The sequence below is a fragment of the Melitaea cinxia genome, chromosome 10 (genome assembly GCF_905220565.1).
Source record: "Melitaea cinxia chromosome 10, ilMelCinx1.1, whole genome shotgun sequence".
NCBI lineage: Eukaryota > Metazoa > Arthropoda > Insecta > Lepidoptera > Nymphalidae > Melitaea > Melitaea cinxia.
The window spans coordinates 3,374,697-3,396,505 of record NC_059403.1 but is presented as its reverse complement, the minus strand read 5'-3'; the positions used below and the strand labels follow the sequence as shown (position 1 = coordinate 3,396,505).

Below are 21,809 nucleotides of genomic sequence, written 5' to 3'. Positions count from 1 at the left end.
GTTAGTCAAATAGAATTTCAAAAGATCTTTAAGACAACCCTTGCAACTATTTACATGTGCCTAGCTGCTTAACCAACTATAGGCAAAACTCCTTTCTTTTAAGGTGCACAGACCAAATCTGTAAGCTGAATGACTTCCGTGACTTTGACCTATTTAACATTTCTGTCAAAACGATTAGGGCGAAACTGGCAAGACACTGGATCAATATGTCATCTTGATATCATAAACTTCTTTTCCTTATTGTCAGTTCAGATATTATGTATATAGTTAATTTCATGATGGATTTATTGTGATTGTCTTAAAGCATTAAAACCTAATAGATTTGTACTTGAGAAAGCAACTAAATGGTGCTTAGATATTTCCTTTTTTAAGCAATTGTTAAAATATATCACTTTATGCTTTCCTAATAAAGTAAAATAAATAAAAGTCCGTCAATTTTTTAAAATGATAAGCATTAAACTTATTGTATGCATAATCGTTTAAAAATGAAGAAATATGCATTTCAGCATTAGTGGACCAACAACCAACCATTCCAACCAATCAACCATTACAGGGACGAAATAGGGATTGAAAGTTTAAATGAGAAATTCGTCATTTTTAAAGCTAAAAAAAATAGGTAAAAAAACTTTTTAAGTTAAACGGTTTTATGTTAAACATACATTGCAATGTTTAAGATAAATGTACTAAAAACCAAAAAATAATAAAATAGATACAGTCGTGGGAATTATAAACATATGCATAGACTAGACTAAAATAAAACCGTGGGGCACGTCAATTGTCTACAAATTATCGACTTAATGTGCGATAGAAGAATCGTTTAATTCGTCGTTAAAATAGGCAGTTGGCCCGCAGACGTGAGGAAATTACTTACTATTTTCTTGCTCATGGAAATTCCAATAGTTATACACTCCATGTAAATAAAAGAGATGAAAAAGTACCAACTCAGTTGCCCAATGTGAGATGGCAGTGCTATAAAAACTATAGAAATAATCAAATCTAACGGGAAGAAGAAGAAGAAAGAAGAAGAAGGGGAATTATTTATTGAGATAGAGCACAGTAGGATATATCCTGCTCAAAATCTGAACCAGTCCGTCAGGGGCATACTGCCCGTAATTTGGGTTGTGTTCCTGTGGTGAGTAAATTAGTCAGAGCTCCTGGTGAGGGTTGGAGGTAGGGTCAGCAACGCATAGTGTGTATTAGGTGTTTATCAGATTGTTCTAAAGCGATATGGCACTATTCATAACGTCGGGGCAATATGATAAATAAAAAATTCATATTATAATATTCATAATGCGCGGTCATCATAAAAATCACCTTAATTTATCACTTCGTCCATAACATATACAAAATAAAATTTAAAGAGGTAAGTCTTGGTAATTGCAGTTTCAAAACCACCATTATTATTTTTTATCAATCTGTTGTGAGAGTTAATTTTTTTTCAGTATTTAAATTCAAAAACCATCGACTTAAAGGACTAAATAAAGTCATTTAACTGTTAAAGCTATGTGATTGACAGTAAAATCATTAAGTTACCCATTTGTGTCAGTCATCAATTAATCTTGGCCCCAATTTTATATAAATCGTGATATCACGAAAAGACACGATACGACGAGCTCAATAGAAATACTATTTTACGAAGTACCTTTGATTGATTAGGGCATTCAAAATGTAATCGATCGATCATTGTATATTTTTTTAATTAGCAAACGCTTCACACTCAACAGCCCCCAGTAGGATTTTCTTCTGTGTCGGGGGTCTGGAAAAATACACAAAATACACAAGCACAAACGACCAGATCTTAAGGTCAATACAAATGTTTATTTTAAATGAGGTTAACCCGTAAAGGCCATAGCAACAGCCAGTGCTGTAACCGTTGCGCCAACGCGTCGTCGCTTTTTCGTCGTTAAAATTGTATATTTATTTTAAATATGAGAAGTTAATCGTAACTTTGTAAACAAAGGTTAAAAGCTAGCTAAAGTAAAAATATAAAAAATAACAGATTATTAAACATTATTAAAATGATTTGATTTGAAACCATAGATAACAAGAGCGTAGTAATAGCTGGCGAATCGTTATCAAGATAAATAAAGAAGTCAATTTATAAAGACCTGACTGTTGACTAACACCGTAACGTTTAATTAGAAACACTGAAAACTGGGTTTTTGTAATATTTATATGAATCGTAAATTGATACAATATTTTTCCATTGAAATAAATTCGGTAATTGATAATTTTTCCGTGTCCACTCAAATTCGTCGCAAAAAACAGAAGCAAAAAATGTTTTCATTTTAAGTCAAATCTTACTATTTACTTTTAAAGCTGTTGGACCGATTTGTATAGATGTGGCTTTGTGGAAAATATTTGTTATTTATTTACAATAAATCATGGATAGTCACTCTGTGCGAAATTCTGCGTGTTTCTTTAGCACACAAGTGTGCGTTTCGTGTGTGCGTGCGTTAACCATCGGGTTAGCGGCTACCGCAGGCAAAATCACAGCGCGCCAGGAGCTCTGCTATCCTACACATCATAGGAACACAATATAACTTGAAAGTTGAGATTTTCTGTAAGTCTGATTTACTTCCTCAATACACGTAGTAGTTAGCTTTGATCTTTTGTAAGTTTGAGGTAACCTCCACACTAAATATTTAAATATTTTCCCAATCGTGCAGCTCCAGATTTATAACAGGATATTTCGTGTCAAGCCCTATCACAGTTACTTGAAGATACACTTAAATAATTAGATATTGTATGAGCATACTTTTTGGAGCTGGTTTTATACTTTTCTTTTAGTTTGAATAAAACTTTTTAAATACAACATACAAACTGAACATGAAACTCAGGCTTTTAAAGGTCTATGAAATCAGCGTTGAAGTATGAGGATCTTTGTATGGTTCCCTTGGGTGTCAAGACGGGCTGAGTGACCTTCCTTTTTGAGTTGGCGCAACAATGCTGACAAAGTTATATTAATTTTTTAATATGTTTAAATTTCTGCCTAAACATTTTTTCATTTGTTTTTATTTTTTGTTCTTTTTATCTATTTAAGCAGTGTGAGACGGAAGTTTATAATTTTTTATTTTGTTTATTTATCTCAACATATTAATTAAAACATTTTGGTTCAAACTGTTGCACGAGTGGTCATAAAGTCGATTGATGTAAGTAAAAGTGTGTGTGACTGGAGTTTTACTCCTTAAAAACGATTACTATGTTGTTTAAAAATTAAAATCTATATAAGAATTAAAAATTCGATCTATTAAAGATTAAATGTATACATATATGTATATCTATTAAAATAATAAAAATTATAATTAATTAAAATAATCTAATATATAAAATTCTCGTGTCGCGGTGTTTGTAGTTAAACTCCTCCTTTTGTGTGCGTATTGGGTAGGTCTGAGGATCGAACAACACCTATTTTTCATCCCCCTAAATGTTAAGGGTAGTCCACCCCTAATTTTTTTTAATTTTTAGATAAAATATTTTTTATTTTATTGTGATTTGGCGTTGAAAAATACATGTAACCCTAAATTTACACCCTTCTACCACCAACCCCTATTTTTAAATGGCGCTTAGCGGCAAGACAATTTTTGCCGAGTCAGCTAGTAAAACTCTAAAATCAAAACATTATTGACGCTTGCTATTCGTATCGGTACAGTAAATTCTGGTATACTATTAATGTTCTTAAAAATTCACCTAAGATGCGTCTCAGCGTCACTTAACGTCAGCGTCTGTTGTTTCACATGACTTAACTACTGCGAGCCCTATATCGTTTTTTAAGGAGTAAGCTTCAAAAATTTTTGTTCAGGCTATAGAGACGCAGAGAGAGAGGGATAACAAGGTTCCACAACCACCTTGGAACTTAAGAAGCCGACCGATGGCGGGATAACCATCCAACTGCTGGCTTTGAAATACACAGGCCGAAAACGGGCAGCAGCGTCTTCGGTGCGACAAAGCCAGTACTGCGGTCACCAACCCGCCTGCCCAGCGTGGTGACTATGGGCAAAACACATGAGTTCACGTTATTTTTGGCGTAAACTTGTGGAGGCCTATGTCCAGCAGTGGACTGTATAGGCTGTAATGATGATGATATAGAGACGTACTTTGTGATCAGGCCGTTTATGTTTGTGTTGTGTGTGTTTCCGGGCAAAATTTAACCCGGCAAAGGGGGCAGTATTAGCTTAATTATAAAAGTAATTGGGACAACGCTTGCATATTATAGAAAGTACGGGCTAAGTTATAAAAATTAATACTTTTTAATGTTATATATTTTTTAATATTTTATATATACGTAAAGCAAACATTAGGCCATGTATTCACGTTAGAAGTTAAAAGTAAGGCATTTTAAATTCAGACTAACACTATATTTATTAATGTCAAACTTTTACTACAGACTTGTTTGCTTAGCGGACGTCGACACGATTCCCTGTTGGTCAGCTGCACGAACCGTACTACCTTGTAATTACTATTTGTGTTAATGTATGAAATTTAATTTACGAATTGTTGTTGGTACAAGAAAGATAAAATGAGATGTTATGTTACGCTATTTCTGAGGTGTACAATAATTTTATTCGTCTGAAAAATTTGTTTAATTTGCTAAAACTTCCAGGTCTTTTAATTCAGATACAGATACACATATATACATGCACAGGCGCGCACTTGTGTCACATGTATACAAAAATTCGACAAGCAGATAACAAAAGAGTAAAACTGTCATTAAATTAATAAATAAAGGAAACGTTAGGAGCGTAAACTGAGAATCGATGTTATATACATTTATATATATATGCGAGTCTATAAAACATGCATTTCATATAGTGAACCAAAAACTGAATTACGTTTTAATTAATTATTAATTCATAAATAATTCCTGTTTTCCGTCTTCGTATATCTATTCTATCCACTTCATCTCTTTAGACCTGCAAATTTTTTATGGTCCTATATACCTGTAAATTTGACATTCGCTTTTGAAGTTATTAAAAGTTTTTCTTTATGTCATATTCGTAACAAACTCTCGCCAACATATTATACAGATAGTTATCTATGTAACTTATAAATAAGTTGATCATTGGCATGGAGAAAGAGTTCAATCATCAAACAGTTAATAGTAATAACGTAAATTTCTCAGTTAAATGTTATGTCAAAACCCTATTGGGCGAAAGGACATTCAAAAATTACGTCACACATTAATAATCGGGGGTAGGGGGTTGACGAAGTGTGAGATTATGTGACAAGGAGAGAGAAGGGTTCCAAAATTTTGTGACACACATTTCAAAATATAACATATTTAATTGTTAATTAAATGGAAGTTAAAAAAAATATCGAAACTGAAGTCTTAATTAAATAAATAAGAATTTATATGTATAAAATTATAAAATACGTGACATCACAATATGTAGGGGAGGGTGTCATAAATGTGACATTCTGTGATAAGGACGGGGGAGGGGTCAAAAAGTCGTAAAATTCGTATGACGATGTTTATGGATGGCCCTTAATTTACACACAGTAGATTATAGATTTTCCGTATTTGAATTCAACAATTTGCTGATGAACTTTTTTTGAGTCGAATCCAACGGATCACGACTACTTCTAAAATTTACAAAATCATTTGTATCACTATATAAGATTTAGGACGGCATCTTCTAAAACTCTCTCAGAAGTTCAAATGCTTCGGAAAAAGTTTTTCTCAGTTTTATGCAAAACTTAATGTACGTATCGGTGCTTTCGAAAATCGTTTATTTTCATAATCGCACGAATACTGGAACATTTTTAGTTCGAAAAGCAATAGCGTGGAAAATTTGAGATATCAGCGGCCATCAAACAAAAGAGCGTTTAACGCAAGAAATTATGTCGAACACAGCGTTACCAACCAAACAAATACGACTGATTAAAACAACTAACTGCGTTGTAACCCTAGTTAAACCTAGGAAAACCAGTGTACGGCCCACCTGATGGCAAGCAATTACCATAGCTTATAGATGCCTGCAACACCAGAAGCATCGCAAGCGCATTGCCGACCCTATCCCCAATCACCCAGGAGCTCTGGTCTCCTTACTCACCAACAGGAACATAACACTGCTTGAAAACAGTATTATTTAGCTGTGATCTTCTGTAAGGTCGAGGTACTTCCCCAGTTGGGCTGCTCCATATTTTGAGCAGGAAATTTCCTGTTATACCCTACCTCAGTTAAAAAACGTAAGACATTTGGTTGTTTTTAAATACATGTCATTCAAATTCATTATTCTGCGATTTTAATTTTAAAATGTCCAATAGCATTGCAGTATAAGATTCTCTTTTCATTATTCCGCTATTTCTTTTTCTGCCTGTTGAAAACTGATGATGCGTATACATTATAATTGACATCTCAATCTAGATGTATTAATACATAACTATTCGTTTCAAACTATACTCTGTTATTTATGTCTTATTCTAAATTAATAATTAAGTAAAAAATTATGTCTGTTTAACTGTGTTGTTTATTGACAAAAAATGTAGTATTTTTGGAGTTATACATGCTTCAAATGCTTTCAAACGTATCGAAAGAATTATTATCACATTTAAAACATTAATCAAATGCATAATTCGGCAAAGTTGAGTGAGCAAGATGTAACGAAATTTATGTCCAAAATTCTACGAATTTGTGTTAATATACTCCAGTTATATCGCAGTTGCATTTTAACTTATCTCAAAATAAAACATAAGCTACATAAACTTAAAAATAGTTACACCATGTATAAGATGTGATCTAAATATTGATATATGAAAAAGGGTAAAAAATTTAAGAGATAAAAATACTCAAACGAACGCTAAGCCTTTAATGTACTTGTTTCTAGTTTAAAACCCTATTAAAGCAGAAAATATATTTAAATTCCTTCCCTATTTACATCTAAGTGCCGAGTAAGATATACTATTCTGTATATTTAGATACTAGTGATTTACATGAGACCTTTGTTGAGACTCGTCGGAGTAACGACTGTCTTGTACATTGTTTCGCCGTTCTTAGGGCTGCCATGCGACCGGATGCCTGGATTTGCCCTAGTTTAAAATGCATTCAGGAACCGCTAGAAAAAGCAGTAAACATATACAATGTACACATAACATTTGTCTATATTTTATTTAGTAATACCTGTAGATAATAAAGACCACTCTCTAGTTGTAGTGGTATGTGTGGTGACTGAGCATTAGCGGTCGCTGGTTCGATTACCGCTTGGAATGGACATTTTTATAGGTACACATTCGTTTTCGGTCTAGGTGACTATGCTTTTTAGTCTCCCTGTCATGCTATGGAAAGCATGTTGAGTGGTTGATCCCAGTTGTGATCATAGAGTCATTTATTTTATTAAAGTGTTTCTTTAAGTGTTTCTTTAGTGTTCAAGAAGGAGAAGGAGAAAAACATGGAAAATATCTTGAAATTTCACCCAAAATATGTGATATAAGTAGTTTTCTGCATGTTATAGCTTGGGTAGATTATGACAACCCTAGCCATACCTTCATATCTTCACAAAGACATCCGGAGACTTCAACCTCGTTCAAAGAAAACGTTATAATTCTTCTAGAAAAAATCATTTTGATTTTTTTTTGCTTTACGACGCTTTTCTAAAAATAAGCGAGATAAAAATATAAAATGATATTTTTGTACAGCTTACTATTTATTTCATAGCATTATTGCATAAACATATATGCAGTGATTTTAATTAGAGAATGATAAATATTAACATTGAATTTTGTACTATCTATACTAATGGAATCTCACGAACTACTTGTTCCTTTTTAAAAATTCTTTCTGTATTAGATAGTCCATGTATCGAGGAAGACTATAGGCTATATTGGTTTTTTTTTATCCTTTTGAGGGCTTCTCCAGCTAGCCTAAAGTTCTACGTAGATCAAGTCGTAGCTTTGATAAAATGGGATCTGGTCACACATACTAGATATAAGGCAATTATCTATGAGAGGGAATTATTTTTATTTGATGATATAAATTCTTATAGTAGGCATAACTAAATATTACTTCAGTCGTTAACTATAATATCTTATTAAACTAACAACATATTCATACAAAAGTAACATTTCTTAAAATTTGTTATACAAATGTGGACCGAATTTATGACCTCACGAAATCTTAGCCAATTCTAAAATTCCGCTTATTTCGCTACTCTTAATATTTATGTTATGTTGTTTAAGAAACAAATGAATTACCTAACCTTTCTCATATTTGCATTAATTTAATCACACGAAGGGGCTTGAACGTAATTAATGTCAAAATGTATCATATCATCATATATCAATGTCAATATATATATGTACCAGCTGACCCCGCAAACGTTGTTTTGCCATATATTTTATTAACTCCCTTAATCCCCCCCCCCCCCTTATAACTTAGAGGTATGAAAAATAGATGTTGGCGGATTCTCAGACCTAACCGATATGCACACAAAATTTCATAAAAATAAGTCCACCCGTTTTGGAGGAGTATTTTAACTAAAATTGTGACACGAGAATTTTATATAGGTATATGTATTATACAATAGTATTTTTTACTGTTTCGCTGATAATTGTTAATGGCTTTTATATTCATATTCTTTATTAACTATAGATACTCGAAACAGTATTTGCGATTGTTAGATCTTCATAAAGCCTGGAAGATTAACTATGTATCCCAGATTGAGAAGAGCCATACTCTCAGAGGTTTCATACCGCTCCTTTGTAACTTACGATTAAGATTCATTACGTCTGTAATTTCTGAATTATAAAAAAAAGTGCGTGCGTACAAAGTACACATGTCAGAAGTTAAACTTCTTAGATAAGCTAATTTATAAATCTCGTTTATATTTATACAAATCTAAAGCTTTAGATTTCCGTTCCAGCGCCATCGACAAAACGTTGCCGTTTCATCAAAACGTTGCCGTTTCATCCGTAAAAATTTTACCCTCATACGCCTAAAGATGTTTCACTTCAAAAACAAAAGGATTATTTTTAAAAATCTCCTTTCTACGCAAAAATTCCAGATTTTCTTCTCTTCTAAGAAATCCTTGCTGAATTTCGCGATATGATATAATAGCTCTTATTGTTTCTTTTTAATGGTTTCTATGAATGTTTTGTTATTTACAATCTTTATTACAGTCATGAAAAAAAATATATAGAATGGATTATTTTATACAATAGTTAGACATGACCATTTTCCATTTCCATTATAAATAACGAATGTTCAAAAAAAAAATGCATGAAATAAAAGGCTTTTTTATTTTTATTTTTATTTTTATTTATTTTATTTTATTATGAATGTTTTGATACTTTTCCATTAACTTTATCTTATTTAGATTTTTTAAAAATATTACATTAGGTGTGTAATTTTTTCAAACAGATATTTGGATTGAAAAAAGATAAGCACGATATAAAGCGCCCTTTGCATGTAACCATTTTTCATTTCGCAACCGTAGCGGTCAACGTGGTCCCGCTGCATTTAATTAAAACGGGTATCATTTGTCAGCTGAACAACATTGATAAAACGTTTTCAACCGTATACTTTGTTCTATTTTATTGTTTTATATAACACTATACAAGTACATTGTATATTATACTGGTCAGACTGGTTGACTTTTAAAATAAATTATATATATGTACTTACAAGTACAATATAACTTAGAATAAAAACTTTATCTAATATATAAAACTCGTGTCGCGGTGTTTGTAGTTAAACTCCTTCGAAACGGCTTGACCGATTCTCATGAAATTTCGTGTGCATATCGGGTAGGTCTGAGAATCGGCCAACATCTATTTTTCATTCCCCTAAGTTATAGGCGGGGGGGTGGGGGGGTTGATCAGGTTAATAAAATAGGTATATGGCAAAACAACGTTTGCGGGGTCAGCTAGTATATATATAATATTTAAAATTTATAGTTTGCTTCAACAAAAGTCATATTTTACGAAAAGGAAATGTTGCTTAAGGCAGATGGATATCAAATAATTTTATATTACTATAATTGATGGACATATTCTCTTTCTTTCTCTCTCTCTCTCTCTCTCTCAAACTCATACATACACACAAACATATACACTAGAATATTTTACTTTGTTAACAATTGTTTGGCCTGTATTACATTTTGCGTCTAATTTGTAATTAAATGTAGATTTGTAGAGGAGATAATCCTGTTATTCTGAGATACAGTTATCTAACTAGTTCAGAAAACATTTGCACTTTAATTTCTAATACATTTCTATGTACCACCTAAGTTGTATAAGTGTTAATTGTACCAATTTATTTGTAAAAAATAAAATGCCTTTTTTTACTAGCCGTGCTACACGGTTTCACCCGCGTAATTTCCTATCCCGTGAGAATTTCGGAATAAAAAGGAGGCTGTGTGGTATTCTAGATCTACAGCTATCTACGTACCTTGGAGCAAAGTGTCAAAAAGTTTGCTAAAAACATCACGTAATTAATAGAATACACCTTAATTATAATTATTGTAAAGCTATAACCGATTCGCAATGCAGATTCTGCTGTAAAGATTCGGCGAGAAACTCAACGGTTCTCTCAAAAATCTCCTATACGCCTATTCAATCAGTATAAGCTGAGTTAAGTGAGAAAGCATTGTAAAAGATTCTCCTTTTTAAAATTTCACGTTTCTAGCTCAGTTAATCTTGAGACGCTATTGATATTTAAGACATCACAAGTAAAATTGTATAAATCGGTCACGTGCGTGTCGTACTCGCGCAAGAGGGGTTCCGTATCATTGACTAGGTAAACAACAGTAGGTACATTGATTTTAATATCGGGCAAAAAGCGGAAAAAAATCACTTTTGTTGTATGAGAGCCCCCTAAATATTTTATCATTTGTTGTTATACGGGCAACAGAAATACATAATTAGTGAAAATTTTAACCGTCTAGCTATCGCCGTTTTTCAGATACAGTCTGATGACAGACAGTCAGACATACGGACGGACGGATGGACGTACAGACGGACAGACAGCGAAGTCTTAGTAATAGGGTCCCATTTTTAAACTTTGGGTACGGAACCCTAAAAATTGGAACCATAGATCTTGGAATTAATGCATTAAAAATAATAACACCAGCTTGTTTTTTAACCGACTTCCAAAAAAGGAGGAGGTTCTCAATTCGACTGTATTTTTTTTTTTTTTTTTTATGTATGTTACATCAGAACTTTTGACCGGATAGACCGATTTCGACAAATTTTGTTTTAATCGAAGGGTTTTGTGTGCCAATTGGTCCCATTTAAATTTATTTGAGATCTAACAACTACTTTTCGAGTTATATCTAATAATGCGTTTTTACTTGACGCTTTTTTCGTCGACCTACGTTGTATTATACCGCATAACTTTCTACTGGATGTACCGATTTTGATAATTCTTTTTTTGTTGAAAAGGGGATATCCCTAGTTTGATACTGTGATGAGGAAACTAGGATCTGATGATGGGATCCCAGAGAAATCGAGGGAAACTCTCGAAAATCCATAATAACTTTTTACTGGGTATACCGATTTTGATAATTTTTAATTTAATCGAAAGCTGATGTTTATCATGTGGTCACATATAAATTTTATCAAGATCTGATAACTACTTTTTGAGTAATCTTTGATAACGCGTAGTTGCTTGACTATTTTTTCGTCGATCTACGTTGTATTACTTGTCGATGTAATTGAAGTCGGTTTTTTTTTCGTTTGCGAGCAAACACAATTATTTTATTACGCTGTATATATCTATATAAACTCATGTTACGTTGTCTAATACTTCGAAATTGACACATTAGTATTTATTCCCAAAAAAAAATGTATAATACGTTTTTAAATAACATTTTTTAATAACTGCCCGTGCAAACAGGAACAATGAGTCGACTATAAATTACCCTAAAGTCCTTTTTATCTTTACATTGTTAAAAAAATAATTTATTACTGGGCCAAAGTTTTCGGGTCATTTTTAAGCTTAATAAGCCGTCATATGACATAAAATCTAGGATTATTCTTGTTTTATTTCTGGCTTTTGTGTTTTAGATTGTGGAATGTACATTTTGTTCTATCATATATTTTTTGATGAAGGGTTTTATATAATACTAGCTGTGCCCGCAACTTCGTCCGCATGGAATTAAAAAAGATTAGACAAACTTACAAAATAAATAAATTTCTAAAATAAAAGTAGCCTAAATTACTCCTAATTACATCAACAACGTTTCGTCAAAATCGGTTCAGCCGTTTAGAGATTGACCGGAACAAACAGACAGACAAAAATTGTAAAAAATGTTATTTTGTTATATGTACCGTGTACATTTATACGCATTTACTAAAAAGCGATTATTTTAATATTACAAACAGACACTCCAATTTTATTTATTTGTATAGACAGCTAGCGTAGACTGCAAAGCGCTTGCGACACCCCTGGTATTGAAGGCGTCTATTTGCTAAGATAGTCACTTACCATCAGGTAGATCGTATACTTGTGTATTATAATAATAATAATATTAAAAAGCAATTATAAAGTTACTTAAGTAACATACATTCGATAAAGAACAAATTTTATTGAGTTTACTTGTTTTTGTGTCACAGTTTTTGGTTTTCTTAAAGTAATTCTGGTTGCTTCATTTTTTTAACTATAATTTATTAATTAAAATAATTATAATTTTAATTAGTAAAATAACTATGCTTTCAACCCTATTATTATATATATAAAGTAATTTTTTATTTCATTCAATTTAATCTGTATGGTTATGTGTATTACGGTCAATATTATAAACTCAAGATTTTTTTAATTTGTTGAAAATAATAAAATTAAACATATTCATTTCGAAGATATAATGTGCGTTAGAATAATATATTCGAATTAATTTCAGATTTAACAATGATAACCGTCATATCATCAAACATCATAAAATTTCACATAATTGTTTTACATTTAGCTAGGGGAAAAAAAAGTTGTTAAAAGTATAAATACAGTATATTTTAATCTGTAAATCCTTTTAAAAAAAGAACACCAATGGATTAATTTCCATAATAATGATAAAAACAAAGAGTTAATATAATTCTATCGATTGTATCGCAATTATTTTGCTAAGCGCCTCTTAAGCTTATGCTTGAAGTTCTATCTTGGAATATAGGGAAGATAGAAGTGGTATCAGCTATTTGGATACTTTATATTTTCATTCGTATTTATATTGCGTTTACAATAAAAATTCAGTTGTTCAACACATTATTATTTATTTGTATTCAACTCACATTTATACCTATATTTATTAAATATATGGTACTGTACATTTGAATATTACAGCGTATCAGCGGTTCTGTGGCTGATGGAACATGATGGCTGCCCTGCCCATTTCAGGAGAAGTGTCAGAGACTGGCTGGACACAAATTATCCAAGCAAATGGATAGGACGAGGTGGGCCGTTGCCATGGCCAGCAAGAAGTCCGGATCTAACCCCCATGGATTTTCATATCTGGGGGCGCATGAAAAGTCTTGTCTACAGCGAGCCAAATCCAGTTTCGTCTGTGGAAGAATTAAGAGAAAGGATTGTGGATGCAGCAAATAAAATGAGGACAACATTGACCACTCGAGTAGTGAAGACTGGGCTTCCGTAGAAGGATGCGACAATGTATTAGAAACAGAGGCGGCCATGTTGAACATGAACTGTAGAGTAAGAAAAATTTGTGTGAAAACCTGATTTAATAAATGACATTTCATGCTTACCTATTGTTTTATTTTACTTTTTAGGGCTAAGTATTAATTTTCTTCTCCACTGTCGCCAATGAAACTAAGTTTTTTTCAATGCACTTAAATAAAACCCTAGATTGTTATACCTCGTTAGATAGCTGATGAAACTTAGATATTTTAAAACACATCTGCCAATCAACTGCCATAATATTTTTCTTAGATATCCCATAGAGAAAAATAAACTTTATAATATTTTTTTAATTTCTTAACTTTCACTTGTCTACTACGGCCTTATCAATTAACTTATGCACTATTTTAATGATTGACGTCGTAAAGCATCTTATTAGAGATGTAAAAATGCAATAATAATAATAATAAGACACACAAAATAAACAAAATTAAATTTAGTAGCCTAAAAATCGGCAATTTTCAAAAAAAAAATTAAAGTCGAATATCTCGAAAAGGGTTAAGTTTAGGGTAGGGTATTTCATAGTGAAATAAGTCAGAAATAATGGGTACTCCATGCCCTTAACGGATCTAGCACGACTTTTCCTGTAACCCTGTATATATAAATTACGTCACATTGTTTGTCCGCGATGGACTCTTGAACTACCTACTTACCGATTTTAATCAAATTTGCACATGCGCATTTGGAGTTTGATACAACTTGAAAGATATGCTATATTTTATTTTAATATATGTCATTATTGTATTTAGAAAAAAAAATAAGCCGTTACGAAGTTCGTTAGGTCAACTAGTATATAATAATAATTTTATGCATTTGTAAAGTGCATAAAATGTAATTAGAAATATATTTTTTTATATAACATATATAAATGCCGAAATAAAGCGATAAGGCCGCCTTTGCATACATTATTTGTTTTTGTATCTAATCGTTCTAAAATGTATATTATTTTTTGTGTGTGCAATAAAGTTTAATAAATAAAAAAAAAAAAAAATGTTATAAATCTGTAATAAAATAGTTATTCGCTAGTAACAATAACAAAAAAAAAGTTATAATATAAAATATGTTATAAATTTATTACATATTAGATAAAATTTTCTTTTTACTGGTATCTCTTTCATTTTACCACAGTTCTAAGTAAGTACTCAGTGTGATTGCTATTATATCGAATAGAGGTAATATTGTACTCGGTGGCCTAGATATTATGTCGACCGATGTTTTATCACCTTAATAAATCTTTACTTATACAAATCAGTAGTGGATAAATAATATTTCATACCTGTACAGGAGGATAAGACGTAAGGCTACTTAATAAAAAAAAGTATAAAAAAAATTATACTCGAACGTACGAAAAAAAAAAGAAAAAAAAGAAGTTGTCTTTGAAAAGTAAAATAAATTGCAAATCAGTATTATATAAGCGCTGAAATTTAACTTTACTTCAAAATAATGTAGTGATTTAATGAATACTAAATACTTTTAGATTTGATTTTATTTATTGGTCCTGAACAAAGCTATTGCGCAATAGCTAATAGCGCAAAACGATCCTCACTCTGTCTCCGAGCGCACAGTATCCGTGGCGAAAACTATAACTTATTAGGCCTATGTAAAACATATTAAAGGGGGTAATAGGAGAACATATTAGACCTAAAGTTTATTCGGCTACATATAAAAAAATTGAACTTATGTAATTAAAGAAAAATACTTTAAAAATCGAACACTAATTGAACGTTTTTGTTTTTTTTTTTTTAGAGACAAATAATTAACTTTCATAAAACATCTTGTAGTCCCAGCTCTCTCAGTGAGGGAAAATTTTGTTTGGAAAGCAAGTTGATATTATTGTATCATACTGTCTTTATAAGCTAAAGACGTATTAGGCTCAATAAATATTAAACTACCTGAATTTAAAAAAAAAATAAAGTTAAAAGTATAGTAACCTTAATTTAAAAATCGAATTTAAAATCAAGATTAAAATGAGCTATTCCCATAGATAGATAGATATATTAATTGACTCTTCCTTACGGCTGTAAGAAAATTCTAGTAACGTATAGTTAAAGTTTAATTTGTATAAAAGTAAACAAATTGTTTTTTTTTGGACAACATTTCTGTGTAAAAAAAAGAAGTTAAAAAAAATAAGAATAAAAAAAAAAAATAATAGAAAATACGAGTACGCTTTAAAGGCATATTGACTTGTCATTTTACAAATTATAATTATCTTTAGTTAATTAGTTATAGTTAGTGAGGTTCAGAATATAGCTTCTACTGAGAAGTTTCAGAAAGAAAGTTAACTAAGTTAAACAAATTAGTTTTTCTTTTAGAAACCGTCAATCATTGAAATTACTGCATAATATTGTAAATAGCGCATCACGAAATCCATCGATCATTAGAGCTTTCTAGACAATATTTATATCTATCTGTTCGTTTTTGACGCGTGTATAGTTGAAGGTAAGTGAAATTAGTTTTCAAACTATATAGATACAAAATTAAGATAACAACTCCTAATAGCTTATTGGGATTGAGTTCAATTATCCACGTCGATGGATACGTTTGCCAAATATCTTGACATTAGTTTAGCGACTGTTCGACCGTGTAGCGTATAACCGTACTTATTATACTTTCAAGAGATATGACGAAAGTTGTTTTATGTGCGGATGTTGGGTGATTCGGTTTTTATGTTTCACAGTAGAGATGTGCATACAAAGAAAACTAAACGAAGTGCATCTTTGTCTGTTGCATATCTGTACGTAGTAGCAGAATAACAATTTAGCAATATGGAGACCACACTTTTTAATAAAGTCTGTAGTCACTGGTCAGATGGATCGATTTATGTTTAGTTTTTTGGTAAATCAAACAACGAGTACACGGTATAACGTTTATTTTAAGACTGATTTGACACAATAAGGAACTTTAGCACAGACGACAAACTATTGGCACAGATAATATAAAGAAATCCTAATCACATATATAACACCTCCACCCTTAATAAGAAATAATAGAACAATAATAAAATTTATACAATACAATATAACAACAACAAACTTATAACTAAATGATTATTACATACTATGGAATTCAATCAAACCCATAACGGTCCGGTGCATTACGCACTCTCAACGGGTAACGACGTATATTTTGAGCCATTGCAGAATTATCGTTGGCACCTTGAGGCACCCCATCACCCCCCTCACCGAGCTGAGTGCCATCGGTCACGCCATCTCCATTTAAGCGCGAACTCGAGCCCCCCGATCCCGCGAAAGGGTACGCCGTGTGATCACTTTCCAAAACTATTGTGTTCCACTTTTTAGATTTAGTATCTGAATTTTGAGATGACGACCTGAGTTTCATTTGGTCTATGTGTCGATGAACTACGGTACCCTCAGTTGTCTCAATTTCATAATCGGTACTGCCTATAATATCTTTAACTCGGCCTTGCAACCATTTACTTTGACCCTGATACGCCCTATACCACACAGTGTCTCCTACGTTAAAGGTTCGGTGCGAACCGCCCGCTGCGCGTTGTTGATATTGCTGAGCTTTCAAAACTAAATTCTCACGGGACGGTTTTATTCTATCAAGCCTCGTACGGACAGACCTACCCAGCAAAATCTTAGCAGGACATTCACCAGTCGTATGATGTTCAGTATTTCTGTACATTAATAAATAACGTTGTAACGCACACTCAATATCTATACGAAGTTTCAGAGCTTTTTTAATTACTTTTTTACATATTTTAACTGCATTCTCGGCCGCCCCATTCGAAGATGGGTGATACGGAGCCGAGTAACAATGTTCAATTCCATTATTATTCAAAAAGTTATTGAATTCGACACTACTAAAGGGTGGTCCATTATCACTAACAACCTGACGCGGAATGCCGAAACGAGCAAAAATTTCTCTGAGGTTAGTGATTACCGCTAAAGCTGTGGTTTCTTTCATTTTACAGACCTCGATCCATTTTGAGGATGAGTCTATGATAACTAAAAATTTATTTCCTACAATGGGACCTAAAAAATCGATATGTAGTCTCGTCCAAGGTCTAACAGGCCAGGGCCAGGGCTGCGGGGCGTGGCGGGGCGGCGCATCGCCGACGTCCGCGCACACTGCACATTCGCGACAGCAAGCCTCGATTTCCTCATCTATCCCAGGCCACCATACGTAACTTCTAGCTATAGCTTTAGTCTTTACAATACCCATGTGACTATCGTGCAATTCTAATAAAATCTTGTTTCGACAAGTTTTAGGTACTACCAGCCTATGACCCCACATTAGACATCCTAATTCGTAATATAGTTCCGTGCGCCTATTAAAATAAGGTTTAAATTCTTTAATTTCTATGTCTTTCGGCCACCCGTCCCTAACATACGACATAATTCTACTCAAAATAGGATCTTTCCGGGTTTCTTTTCTAATAGTTTCAAAATTAAGCAAAAGGGCTTCGGAAGCAAAATGTAGATAAGTTTGCTCCGGCTCATATTCACAAACATCTTTAGCGTTTAACGCCTTGTAGCCTTGCATCAACCTCGATAGTGCATCGGCCCCATTATTATTAGTATTTATGTACTCGATAGTAAAGTCGTATGCCGATAACAATAACGCCCAACGCTGTAATCGACTCGCCGTCATACTAGGTATTCCCGAGTCTGCCCCGAATATGCTAGTTAAAGGCTTGTGATCGGTTCGCAAAATGAAATGTCTACCGTACAGATATTGGTGAAACTTTTTAACCGCGAAAACGATAGCTAACGCTTCCCGATGTATTTGGCTATAATTCCGCTCGGCCGGCGTGAGCGCCCGCGAGGCGTACGCGACGGCGCGCTCCCGGCCGCACTCGTCCGCCTGCGCGAGCACTGCACCGATGCCGCGTCCGCTCGCGTCACACGTCACTACGACCGGTTTCGATTCGTCATAGTGAACTAATATTTCAGGACTTACAAGAAGTCTCTTTACCGTCTTAAACGCAACATCTTGTTCTGCGCCCCATGACCAGTGTTTTCCTTTCTTTAACAATTCATAAAGAGGAAATAAAGTTCCAGACAAATTTTTTATAAATTTTCCGTAAAAATTTACCATACCCAGAAAAGACTTTAGTTCAGATACATTACATGGAGGAGATATTTCTAAAATCGGTTTGATTTTTTCACTGTCTACCCTCACTCCCTCGCTACTAACTATGAATCCTAAATATTTTACCTCCTCACATAAAAAGTCACACTTTTGTTTCTTTATTTTCAATCCATTACCTTTAAGGATTTGCAAGACCCTATTTACCGTATCAATATGAGAGTCCAGACAAGAATCATGTATTAATATATCGTCAAGAAAAACGGTTACATTGGGAACGCCCTCAAACAATTTTACCATTATTCTTTGAAAAATACCAGGGCTTGAAGCTAGACCGTATACCAAACGGTTATACACAAAGAGACCCCTGTGAGTATTAATCACAGTCAAATTTCTAGTGTCATCAAGTAAAATTTGATTATAAGCTTGAGAAAGATCGAGCTTAGTAAAATATTTACTACCCCTGAGCCGTGAAAATAAATCGTCAACTTTGGGTACCGGGTACCTATCGACATGTAACATTTTATTTAGTGTTACTTTGTAATCGGCACATAAACGCAAAGAACCATCAGGCTTATGTACAATTACCAACGGCGTAGCCCAGTCGGAGGTGTCGACGGGCTCGATGACGCCGGCGCGCAGCATGCCATCCAGCTCGGCGTCGACACGCGGCCGCAGTGCGTACGGTAGCGGCCGCGCGCGGCAGAACACGGGTTCCGCGTCGACTCGCAGTTTTAACGTCGCCCGACCGCCCGTGAAGCACCCCAAAGTACCATCGAATAAATCCTTATGCCTGGAAACAATATCATTAATAATTACATTTCGGTCCTTAAAGTTTTTTGTTTCTAAAGACAAATTATTTATGTCTATTTTTGGCACAGAAATATCTAACTCGGCCAGCCATTGCCGTCCCAGTAAACTCGTAGCGCCGACTTTGAATACGTATAAATCTAATAGTTTATTTTTCTTTCCATATGTTACACTTACTTCTAATCTGCCTAATGCGTTATCTCGACTTAAATTATAATAATTTACAGATAAATTAGCCTCTAACAATGGTAATTTTTTAAAATATTTTATATATGTTTTATAATTAATACAAGACAAGGGGGAACCGGTATCAATTTCCATCGTAAGATTAACTTTTTGTACATTTAATGTAATCCTCACCGGCTTGTATTGGCTTAGGGACATTTGATACATCGCTTCATCCACCTCCTGTTCCTCATGCTCCTCCTGGTCTTCTATCCAATGCGTGTGAGTAACACCACGATTACTGGAATTCGCCAATGCCCCCGGCCGCCATTTTGTTTGCTCGCCGTGCGACGCAACCGAGTCGCCTTTCCCGCGATTACGTGTTGCTCCTTTCCCGCTACCTAACTTCTTCGTAGAAAAAGATGCCATCATCGAATTTCCTCCACACATCCGTCTCAAATGACCTATCTGCCCGCACCGACTACACTTGGCATTCTTAAACTTACAGTCTAACCGCCTATGCCGATAATCTCCGCATACCCAACAGCCACTAATTTGCATCCTATGCAAACCACTATCCAGGCCTGTCGAACTACGTCGTGAAGTACTCGCTGCTTCAGATACGCACGTAGCCGCCGACGACGGAACCGCGCTCGTACCCGCGCCCACGTCCGGCGCCTCGACCGCGGCCGCGTCTCGTTCCGCCGCCTCCAATACGCATGCTGTTTTCACTGCTTTTTCAAATGTGATATCTCCACTCGCAAATAATTGTTGCCGTATAGCGTCACCTCTTAGCCCGCATACAAATTGATCTCTAAGATTGTCATTTAATGTGGCGCCAAAGTCACAAAACCGAGAAAGTTTTTTTAATTGTGCCACATAACACTGAATTTTTTCGTTCATTTTTTGCTTTCTTAGGCGAAAAATATACCGTTCTGCAAGGATTGACGGTTTCGGGTTTAAATGATCTTTTAACAAAGTAACGGCTTCTCGAAACGTCAACTCTGCAGGTTTCCTGGGTACCGCAAGATTCACTAACAATTCATACGCGACATCACCCACTGACGAGATTAGTATAGGCAATTTTAATTCGTCCTTTATAGTGTTCGCCTTAAAATACATTTCTAAACGTTCACAATAAAGTTCCCAATTTCCAGCTTCCACATCGAACTCACTAAGCCGACCGATCGACATTTTATATATTTTTTTATTTTTACCCTCGTCGCCACTGGTAAATCAAACAACGAGTACACGGTATAACGTTTATTTTAAGACTGATTTGACACAATAAGGAACTTTAGCACAGACGACAAACTATTGGCACAGATAATATAAAGAAATCCTAATCACATATATAACAGTTTTGTTAAATGACTCAATGGAATTGTGTGATGGCAATTATTGTATTTTTATCTTTATATGATGTATTTAATACCACAACGACACTAACGCATTAGGATAACTATCCTGTAATGTTAGATGTAAGATGATGAATAAATAAATAAATAAATAAATAACTAAATAAATAAATGTATAGTTGTAATATTAGAAACTTGCAATCATATGTCTTATGCTTCATTTTTTTCTTCTTTATCCAAACTATGTCAAAGTAAATTGTGGCTATGTCACCGAGTTTTGTCCGTAAAATTGTAAGACACAAATAGTAGATTTAAATAGTAGGTATGGTTTCGAATTAAATATGTCACGTGTCTCATAATCGTGACGTGTCTCATACCAAATCTTATGTAATATCACTAATATCATCATATTCTTACTTTAACCGATAATATCAGATATATTAAACATACTTCCTAATTTTTTATTTATTCCTTTTTTAACTGTTTCTAAGTTAACAAAACATCTGATTTTTTTTTTGTTTTAAACAACGAATGCCATTGACAGGTTAAATGGAGGTTAGCATCAAATAAATAGATCGTTTGTTAAAATGGCTGCAATCCGTTTGACTTGGCAGCTTGCATTTAAGCTAGCACGTTTGGCAGTCGCTGACAAGAACCCGCATTACGTTGATACCCTCTTTGTGCTCTAGTCCCTATGATATTCCACTACGCCTAATGAAATGAGGATATCTCAAGAAGAGATGAGATTGCCTTAATATCGCGAGTTTCACAGAGTTTTGGAGATAACGAGCCAACAGTATCGC

At 33.7% G+C, this 21,809-nt stretch overlaps 1 protein-coding gene across 1 annotated transcript; it reads right to left on the bottom strand.

Moving 5' to 3' along the window:
- Positions 1–16,684: 16,684 nt before the first annotated feature.
- Positions 16,685–20,842, bottom strand: LOC123657171 (uncharacterized protein K02A2.6-like). The gene is made up of 2 exons (XM_045592746.1): positions 19,566–20,842; positions 16,685–19,466 (listed from the first exon to the last, which is right to left on the bottom strand). Exons 1-2 carry the CDS (start codon positions 20,840–20,842, stop codon positions 16,685–16,687), a joined length of 4,059 nt encoding a protein of 1,352 aa, XP_045448702.1.
- Between the last annotated feature and the right edge of the window lie 967 nt (positions 20,843–21,809).

Excerpts from the sequence above, each read along its gene's own strand:
- LOC123657171 (XM_045592746.1), bottom strand. The coding sequence starts at position 20,842 with ATGTCGATCGGTCGGCTTAGTGAGTTCGATGTGGAAGCTGGAAATTGG. Across the intron at positions 19,467-19,565 it reads GGACGGCAATGGCTGGCCGA|GCATAAGGATTTATTCGATG; the intron begins GTTAGATATTTC and ends TATTGTTTCCAG.